The following is a 10273-nucleotide window of genomic DNA, read 5'->3' as shown; positions in this document are numbered from 1 at the left end:
ACCAAAGACCAACAAGTGACCAGAAAAAAATGTGTCATATATACAAACATATACTATAATTTACATTATTTTAGCCCCATAATCTGACAGCTGAGCCTGAAAGAAGAACACCTGGAATGGTGATCTGGGATTAAAAGGGTTCAGCTTCTATCTTTACATAGAAAAATAAAAAAAAAACAGGGGACCAGAACTAGTAAAAAGTGTAAAAGTGTCTGAAGATTGAAGGACACCTGAACAATCCCATAAATTCCCAGACTAAAGGCCCATTTCTGCTCCATGATAGCCGGATATGGAGCATTTCCTCTTTTTTTGTGCAGAATTGGTGTGTTTTCAGGGCCCTTGTGGATGCCTACCCTGATGGAGCTAACAGTGTAGTACCACCAGAAACCATGGGGGGGCAGTGTTGAGCAGTATAGCTGATATGCGACCTCTGAAAGGAACAAAGAAGAAGAAGCTGCAACCACGTTTTAATGGCCACACAGTCCACCTCCATCTACGCACTGCCTCTTTTTATGTCTCTTTCTGAGAACATTTTCCTGATGTCCTCCATCGTCACCATGTTTGTTAACTTCGCCAAGGTGGAGGTTGTGTGTTCGGTGGCCTGGGAAGCCTGGGAACCACCGGAGGAGAAAACTCACCTTGTGTGAGAAACGCTTATTTTCTGTGTCCGAACCATCCCCAGTGATCCTCTTCCTGCTTGGTCCAGGGCTCCGCCTCCCCAGGAAGTGTCTGCAGCTCACAAGCAGAAGAGAAACCCTGAACTGGACTAACAGAGTTCCAAACCAGCCAGACAGGGGCCTTCATCTCCACAATTCCTCCTCCTCTGGGCCTCTATACTGGAACCAGTTGGAGAGAGAATCCCTGCAGCTGGATGATGGGGTGGGTCCAGGTGTCTCCTCTCTGAGCTGAGGACTAAATGGGCTGTTAGAGACGTCTTCATCATTGGTGAACCAGCCGATTGTAGCAGTCGGAGTCTGATGTGGACATGTTGGTGTGTCAGCCAGCCCAGATCATCATGGACCTGCAAAACAAAAACACATGAGACCAGTGGAACATCTGGAACTCCTGACACTCTCCTCCCAGAGGGATCCAGTGATGCTCAGAGCTGCCTTTCCTACCTTCACTGGACATGAACCTGCCAACCTCCTGACATGGTGTTAAACATTTCTCTGCTTATCCGTGTCACTGTTTCAGTTGCAACATGACACGAAGTTCGCCTGTAAGTTGGTTCTGGATGATTCGTCTGTGTGGATTTGGACCAGGTCTCTGTGACGTGAAGGATCCTCTGGTTCTTCGCTCTGACCGAGTCATCGTCAGTCAAAGAAACATGGAAAACATCCCAGCAGCCACAGAGAGGGAAGGACGACGTAAAGCAACACAACATGCTTCAGGACCAACACCAGGACCCAGACTGAGTCCTGATCCAGATCAGTCAGAGATGGAGACCGTCAGACTGAACAAGACTCAAGACGTCTATCTGGTTCTAAAGATGATGGCCTGTCCTCTGAGGACAGCAATGTCCTCTCTTCCTGCACTCGGCGAAGACAGATGCTTTTCCTTCTCTCCCTCTCCGTCCTGCTACTTGTCCTGGTCATCTCTGAGCCTCTCTCTGCATTTCTGTTCTGAAATTAGAACCATAGATCTGATCAGCTGGTCTCTCAATGCAACTGACCAAATTTATTCGAACCGCAAAACAGGCGTAGGGGAGCCCGCTTGTCCTGGCGGAACGTTCACGGCTGGATGTGTAATGAACTCCTGGGGGTGTGGAAGGTCATGGGTCTGTCGATTCTTTCCATTGAGGAGGTAGAGGACATCTACACATTTGGATTCATGATAACTGGGTTTCTGCTGTTTGGAGCGGGCGGTTTCCTGGTGTATCACAAACTTCGGGCACTGTTGGCGCCCACTGGCAAGCTGCCGGACTTTTGTGCAGGTGTACCGTGCCAAGCTACGAACAATCAGACTATGGTGTTGCATGAGCTTAAATGTAAACTGGAGGCTATTCTAGCCTCAGAATGGCAAGCTGGTTGCAGTTCCGAAGCTCGTACGCGGGGTGGACACCGACTTGGAGAAGTTGTCGGCTCGGCTGGGTGGAAACTGACTCAGATTCGGATGATTAGTAGCCAGCGAGACCACTGAGAGACTTAAGGCAGATGAAACATGCTCTAGCCTGAACCAAAACAAATGCTGTTATATTAATCCGGCTCCCTGGACTGTCCTTGGATGGCTGGTTATCAAGTTCCCCTGGAATGTTATGCAGTCTGACCCCCCCCCCCCCCCCCCTTCTTGGGCTGTGGACTTTTCCTGGATCAGCTCCCAAGGCCGCCTCATTCCTTCTGGCGGCAGAGAACGGGACTGGAGTAATGAATGGGAAAGAGAGTTCACAGGCTTTACTCACACTTACTGACGCATACACGCACAACAAGCATGCACTTTCACTGCCTTCGTTGGACCCTTACCCCCTCCCTCCACTCCCAGCCAGCAGGGTGGATGGATGTGCTTTCAGCAGCTGCGTCCACACCTGGCCGCAATGGGAGACCCCCCCACCACCACGTGTTTTTTATGTTGTAACTGTCTGAAAATGTGCTTTTATGTACTGAGGTGTGTTTTTTTTATCTCTACACTGAACCCTTGAGGTGCAGAGTAGTAAACCCCGTTACTCTCCCTCATGTTATCTTTTTCCATCTGTGAAAATGGAGCACTGCTCGGCGGCTGCTGCCTCAGTCTGCCTGATCCTCTTTATGTTTATATGTTGTTTACTCTTGGACGGGTTTGTACTGGAAAAAAAATTTTGTTGCACCTGTTGCAATGACAATAAGTTTCGTTTCTTTCATTCATTCATTCCCACAACAGAAAGAAAACAGCTGATTGGAAGCTGCCTGTGTCAGACTACAGACGGGATGTCATTATTACTCAATTAGTGGGTAAACAACACGATCAATTAATCCTAAACATCCCTCAATATCCTGACTCTCCATGTGGGATCATGTGATCAGGAAGGTAAACACATGCATGTTACCGCTTCCATGTTTTCATGGGAACGTGTGGCAGAGGAAACTAACGGATGAAATCCTCCTGGTGGGATGAAACTTGAGGCAGGTGTGATGGTGGAGGACGTCCCAGCCTGGAAACAGGAACTCCGTCCAGCAGGAGAACCAGCAGCTCGCAGCACAAAGGGAAACGTTCAGTAACGGTTAAACAAACTGGGCCTGAGGTCTCTTACTGGTCAGCGTTCCGTCTGGAGAAGGAAGCGTACTAAATCCAGATATGTGGTCCAGGTTCTTTATTCCCACTGTTCCAGGTGATTTATGTGTCAAACAGCAGCTGGAAGTCAGAGCAGCCAGATGTTTTTCCTGCTTTCTAAACAAATGTTCACAAGCATTTTTATTACATAGTTTCCAGAAAGAAGCCTCCCAAGTCCAGGGAGAGGTCCTGGTCCAGGTAGAGGTCCAAATAGTGGTCCTGGTCCTGGTAGAGGTCCAGGTAGAGGGTCTTGGTCCTGGTAGAGGTCATGGTCCAAATAGTGGTCCCTGGTCCTGGTAGAGGTCCAGGTTGAGGTCCTGGTAGAGGTCCAGGTAGAGGTCCTGGTCCTGGTAGAGGTCCAGGTTGAGGTCCAGGTAGAGGTCCTGGTCCTGGTAGAGGTCCAGGTTGAGGTCCAGGTAGAGGTCCTGGTCCAGGTAGAGGTCCTGCAGCCTTTCATCTGTTTCTCTGGGAGAATTTTCAATTTTTATTTAACCTTTATTTTACCAGGAAAGTCCCACTGAGATTACAAGATCTCTTTAGGTTCTGGCCGAGGCAGCCGTCCAGGTTCTGTTACAGGACTGTAATCAACAACCAACCAAAAACAAACATGAGATCAGCTCCTGCAAGTTTAAAGGGTAGTGCACCAAAATGTGTTGTTTGAGCTGTAAACAACAGATTTACTTAACTGTGAATAAACGCACCGTTGTGGTTGATAAAATTTGTATTTTTTTTATTATTATTTTTTTTTTTTTTTTTGTATGTCAGAAGAACCTGGAGTTCCAGAGTTTATATGTAAGAGTTATTTATTCTGCATACAGCTTTATTTATGTATACTTTACCTCATTGTTATATAATTTTGTTATGTTGGCATCAAAATATAGAAGTAAACCAGACTGAAAGACCTGAAAGGAGTGCTGATGTGATTCATACCGTAGAAATAACGTAGAATAATCCCGATTATCTATAAATCATCACTGTTTCAGATTCAGGCCCAGTTTAGAGCCAAAAGTCCAGGTTCGTAATCACTGAACCTGCAGTTTTTACCAGTTTCTCAAACACTTGTTTCATTTCTTAATCACATAACAGTCTGAAAATATCAGTTTAGCAAGCTTTATTATCAGCATGAAATGAGCTCTTATCATAAAAATAAATATTGATCAAGATAGTAGCTTTACCTCTTCATTTTAAAACGACTGGAAAACAAGAAGAAAACACAAACACTCGAACAGGAAGCAAAAGAAAGATTATGTGAACATCACAGTATTTTTCTTATTTTCAGGTACAAGACAAATCAAATAAAAACTAATGATCTTCCCTGAAATCAGGCTGGAAACCGCTGATGTTTAAAAACATCTGTTTCTGAACAAACCATCAACTTGCACGTGAACCACAGCGTGCACGTGCAGACTCAAATCAGTGGTTGTGTAGCGTTTAGCAGAAGTTCCCGATCAGAGAACTTCTGTCCTGAAAGAGTGGTACGTCCCCATAAAAAGACCTGTTATTCTTACAAACTCACTTAAATATTTCAACATTTTACACCTGGTTAGTAAAACAGTGAAGTTTACCACAAACACAGGAATCAGTTTAAACCTCGCGTGGATAACCACGTCGCAGGAGGTCGTAGAGCTCCGGTTATTTCTGAGCTACAATAAATGTTTCCCCATCCGGATTATAAAAACAGGACGAGAGGAAGAGCTGGCAGAGAACCCTGTATGGATGGAGTGAATGCTTTGTCTTTTTCTCTGCTTTAAAGTCCACCACCACACTTATACAATGTAAACACACACACACACACACACACACACACACGTGTGTATATACTTATGTCCCCCATCATTTCTGATGGGGTATACTAGATCGACAGATATAAATTTATCCTGCAGTAGGATGTTTTGACAGGGCAGCACATTTCAACAGAACACCTGTGTTGGGTGTAATAACAGAAACTAACAGGATCAGCTGACTGGACGCACGTCAGGTCTTTCATCAGTACATGAACAGATTCAGTCCGTCTCATCAGCCTGCTCCTTAAATGATTTCATCAAAGATTTACACTTTGTTCAATCAGTTGTCAACTCTCCAGCTCCACCTTCTTTTCCAAATATGGTCATGCATGGCACCTGCAGTCCAGGAACGCTGTACAACTTTTACTTACAGTCCTCGGTTACATGTTGAATCGTGGTCATTTTAAAATCAAAGTAATCAGGTCCGAGATCATCATGTCTTTACTCCGCTAAAGGAGAGAACTGCTGCTGGACAAATGTGGCCATGAACCAGCAACCTGCCAGAGTTGAGCTGAGACATAAACATCTGTCCATCTTTTAACACCAGAAACCAGAAAACCAGATGTCTTCTTAATCAGAAATGGCTGAAATGCTCAGACTAATCAAACTGGAATCACTCAACATAATGAAGCTGTTCAATGTAGCAGCACGGGCTCTGCATTATGTAAGAAGCAGCATCCAAACACATGGACCTGCATCCCTCCGCCTGTCAGTCCACACGCACGCGCGCTGCCACACACACCTTTAAACCCCTTATCGAGTCATTTACTCCAACAGAACAGAATGAAATCACTATCAACCTTCCACAGATGCGTCCTAACTTGTTAGTTCAGCGGCGCAGAGCTACGTTAACATCACCTCCACACGCGGATCCAGCTCTCTCACAAGTCCGGAACATTTAACTCACAGGTGAGTCGGAAGGAGCGACGGCGTCACCTACCTGAGCGAACCGCGTGATTCCCGTCCTACTAGCTGTCTGATGATGGAGAGGAACCATGAGAGCCGCAGAGGCAGGAGGGGGCGGGCGGAAGGAATCCTGTTCGGCCCGTGCAGCCTCTCCCTGGGCAACGTGTCCGACGGGGCGGGACACGAAGCTCGCTTCTCCACCGGCCTGCGCTCCGCTCTCCCGGGAGCCCAACACGCATCCAGAACGCGTCACACTCAGCAGTTCAGATGGGGGCAGACAGGAAATCAGACACGGATGTTCAGAATCACAAGATTCTCCTGAGTTTTCGTGATCTGGCGGATCCAGCTCGGAGGACTGCACTCGCGGGCGAGCCGCACCTGACACGCGCCTGGTGTGGATTGATGCGCTGGCGGTGGGAACAAAACCACGATGAGACCAGCTGCTATTGGGTTGGGTTCTGGGGGATTTTACCATCTGTAAGCACCTTGAGTTGCTATTTGTATGTATGAAAGGTGCTATATAAATAAAGTTTGATTGATTGATTGAAAAGATGTTTAACAAATCAGAAACAGTGTAAGTAATGAATCTATATATTAATCTATGTCTTCTGTACAAATATTCAGCCAATATTTGAGCATCGTAACTATTGTAGTTTCTATTATAAAATTCTGGTCAACTCTCTTTAAAAAGCAGAAAAATTGATATTTATATATATGAGTCTAAAAAAATCCACAAATCATGTTTCTGGGGGAGTTCATGTTTCATTAGGAGGAGACAAATCTACTGAAAGGCTGCTCTGTCGGACTGAGTCTGTACATTTACTCTGATCTTAAAATAACTTTTAACCAGAAAAAACAAGTAAAATCTCATGTACTTACTGTAGAAAACACGTTCACAGAATGTTTTTGAATGAAAAGGACATGATTCTGCACAGCATTAAACACGGTTCAGTAAAACATAAATACATGTAATATCACACACAATGATAAAAATACTAAAGCAGTTTGATGCAGACTGATGGAAACAAAATGTAATTAAAATACTACATTAGAAAATATGTATGGATACAAGTACCTGGATACTAGTATCCATGCATACTAGTATCATACGATGACAGCATGTGACCCAAGACAGATTTCAGCACAGTTATGTAACTCTTCTACTCTCCCTCCTCCTCCTCCTCCTCCTCCTCCCACTCCTTCTCCCCTGTAACATCCTCCTCCTCAGCTTCCTCTTCTTCCTCCTCCTCTCATGATACCAGGAACTGTGACCACAGCTGACTTGATAACACCTGGTTACATCAATTATAGTCTGAAAGATTTTACATTTGCTTACATTGTTTACATTCTGGTCCAGAGTCCTGGTCCAGAGTCCAGATCCATGTTTTTCTCTTTCGACTGCAGTTCTGATTTGAAACACTAGGTGTCAATGCTTCTTATTTTGCCTTTAAGTCTTCTGCTCAAGGGACTGAACCAGAGTTATTGTGTGGACATGTAAAGAAGCAGGTTTAATAAGTTTTAATAGTGTTTGGTACATGGGTCAGAGAAGCCATGGATGGGATTGAACCCACGATCTTTGGCTGCAAGACCAACACCTTTCCACTTTGGCCACCATGCCACTGGTGGCCCACACAGGTTAAAACACCAAACCAGCAACTGTGGTCAAAGGTTGATACAGACTCAATACAACAAACAAACAAAACAAAACAAAAAACAACAACAACACTGTCATTAAAGTAGAATCCACATTAAAATCACAGAACTTTCTCTTGTAGTAATATAAGAAGACTGGTTAATATCACACAGCTGAACTTGCAGGCTGAGGCTTGATAGAATCATTTGGTCTTATATACAAGCTGTAAATTCAATCTAGGCAACAACATCACTAAATGGATATCATTGTTATTCGCTGCTACATGTGCGTCAGTCATTAGAAATGGTCTCAGATCCCCTGCTGTGGTCCTTCTGAACACCACATTTAATCATTGTGGTCCATTTGTGAACTGTGTTTTGCTTGACAGCTTTCCTGACCAACTGGACTGAAGGTCAACTGTGGATTTTGGGATTTCGTCTGTCTTTATGTCCTAACTCTGAATAGATGGTTACTTTTAGTACATGTGTGAAACTCTGGAGTTCATGTGTAAAAATGGACAAAAACCAAATGTTTTTATTTCCACTGAAGTAAGCTGTCTCTCTGATTTTAGTTCCAGCGAATTCAGACATAAATTTCTTCCAGGAAGAACAGAGTCAGATAGCAGTTATATAATCTGGTCCACTGGGACTACATCTCATTGTAGGAAAAGGTGTGACTGATGGATCATAAATACTCTAAGGTCAAATTTTTGTTAGTTATAAATCTCTGTGACAAAACAGCCGCTCATTTTTGAATGTCTTCAGTTTATTTAGTGATTTGTTCCTTTTCCAAGCTCTAAGAAATAAATAAAACTAACCCTGACCATCTCAGCCTCCAGTCACGTTGGCGCATCGACGCCACATCCATCAACCCTGAGAGCTCCTGACTTTTCCTGCTGCATTAAATCCAATCTTTATGACAACGTGGAATGTTCTGGACCCTGCTGTGATTAGTGCTCGCTTGCAGCTCCACTGGTGGGGTTTATGGGCTTCTGGTGAGCGATCAGCTCAACAGTGAACTGCAGAGTTTAACAGCAGTTGAAAACCAACATATGAATCAATCAGATTATTCAAAACAACAGTAACAACCACTGTCCCTGTTTACCAGGAAAATAAGAGCATTATATCTCTCCTAGCATTCGTTTGGCATGTAGGCCACTCACGATGATGAGGTAACATGTCACGTGCACAAGTTGCAGTTTTGAAGTGAACACTCATGCGAACAAGAGCATGAAGCTGACAACGTAAACAAAATGGTGGATAGTTTTGAAGACCGTCTCTCGGACCTTGTCCGCAACTGGCATCTGTATGATTTTTTTCTCCCTGTTGCACAAACACTTGAATCTTAACAATCGTCTCCACATTGGCACATTTCGGGGTTGATGACCCAAAATACAATGTGACCAGTAGACTGACCTTTTCACTATTTCAGAGTCCAAGCACAACGCAGCCAAAATGCTCGAGACTGAGGGTCACAGCTAGGGGTAGTACACAGTACTTGGACTCTGAATTAGCAATAATAGCAACTAGATGTTCCAAAGCCACAAATTTAACCTACAACCTCAGAAAAACACCTCAGATTCCTCATGTGAGCTGAGCCGTGCAGCCAGATGTTACAAGGGTTTGAAATAGGTGGCTCATGGGGCCACGCTGTAAATACAACATGAGGTTTCCAGTGTTCAGGGCTGTGGCAGGTGTCCAGCTCGTCCTCAGGAAACCTCCCATCCTGCTGCTGACAGAAGGCCGTTCATCATCCGGCACAGACTGGGCGGGAATGCCGAGCGCCGATCCTGACATGGTCACACACATGTTCGATTCTCACATACTGTCTGTAACGCGCTGTTTAAGTACGAACGCCACGTCAATCCATCACAAGCTGCTGATTTTTTCTGAGGTGAGGAAGTTTGAGGTGAATTTCTCTGACCGCACACAAGAAGTACTTTTATAAAACCCCCACAATGGACTGGATTTTTCCTCCAGGGTCTGCTGCTTTTGGTGCCACGTAAAGTTAAAACAGGAGAACAGTTTTGTTTAACTTCTTTAGAGTTGCTGCAGTGCTCACACAAGGTTTTTCAACCACTGACTCCTGCTGTAAAAATGTGTAGAAACAGAAAAGCCAAACCCAGCAAGCTCAGGATGTTCAGCTCATCTTATATTACGTTCAGTACAAACTCCAATCTTTTCCAACGACGTGAACACAGTAAAACAGATTTTTCTGTGTGTTTGCACCTTTCATATTTATGCAAACAAAGTTTTCAGACCCTTTTTCAGAAAAATTTTCCAGGATGAAGATTTTCACTGACTGGAAACAGAAGCTTTTAGCTTGTGATGTCAGACCATTATCTCCATTGTTTCCATGGTGATGGTGGATTAGGCCTTGATAGCGCTGGGGCTAACCTTGCTAACAGGAGTTTTTACATTCAGTCAGCATCCACTTTATCAGCTCCACCTGTTTTTATCTGATCAGCCAATCACATTGCAGCATGTAGTCAAGTAGACATGGTGAAGACGACTTACTGAGGTTCACACTGACCATCAGAATGAGGAAGAAGGGAGAAGAAGTGACTTGATGTCAGAGGTCAGAGGAGAATGGGCAGACTGGTTGGAGATGACAGAAAGGAACAGGAAGTCCAGTCAGCACTGGTTCCAACCAAAGTCTGCAGAACAGCATCTCTGAACACACAACATGTCCAGCCTGGAAGCAGATA

General features: G+C 44.5%; 1 protein-coding gene across 1 annotated transcript; it reads right to left on the bottom strand.

Annotated features, from left to right (window-relative positions):
• Positions 1-800: 800 nt before the first annotated feature.
• Positions 801-6408, bottom strand: LOC121641492. Its single transcript, XM_041987651.1, has 3 exons — positions 5968-6408; positions 869-1021; positions 801-836 (listed from the first exon to the last, which is right to left on the bottom strand). The coding sequence occupies exons 1-3, from the start codon at positions 6406-6408 to the stop codon at positions 801-803; spliced, it is 630 nt and encodes a 209-aa protein (XP_041843585.1).
• Between the last annotated feature and the right edge of the window lie 3865 nt (positions 6409-10273).

Source organism: Melanotaenia boesemani, chromosome 1 (assembly GCF_017639745.1).
Source record: "Melanotaenia boesemani isolate fMelBoe1 chromosome 1, fMelBoe1.pri, whole genome shotgun sequence".
NCBI lineage: Eukaryota > Metazoa > Chordata > Actinopteri > Atheriniformes > Melanotaeniidae > Melanotaenia > Melanotaenia boesemani.
The sequence above is the reverse complement of the archived record's forward strand: the minus strand, read 5'-3'. Positions and strand labels throughout refer to the sequence as shown.

What these genes read in the sequence shown, in the direction of transcription:
- LOC121641492 (XM_041987651.1), bottom strand. Translation starts at nt 6,408, where the DNA reads ATGGTAAAATCCCCCAGAACCCAACCCAATAGCAGCTGGTCTCATCGT. An exon ending in GAATCACGCGGTTCGCTCAG is followed by an intron (nt 1,022 to 5,967) that starts GTAGGTGACGCC and finishes TTTGTTTTGCAG; the next exon opens with GTCCATGATGATCTGGGCTG. An exon ending in TGGACCCACCCCATCATCCA is followed by an intron (nt 837 to 868) that starts GCTGCAGGGATT and finishes AACTGGTTCCAG; the next exon opens with TATAGAGGCCCAGAGGAGGA.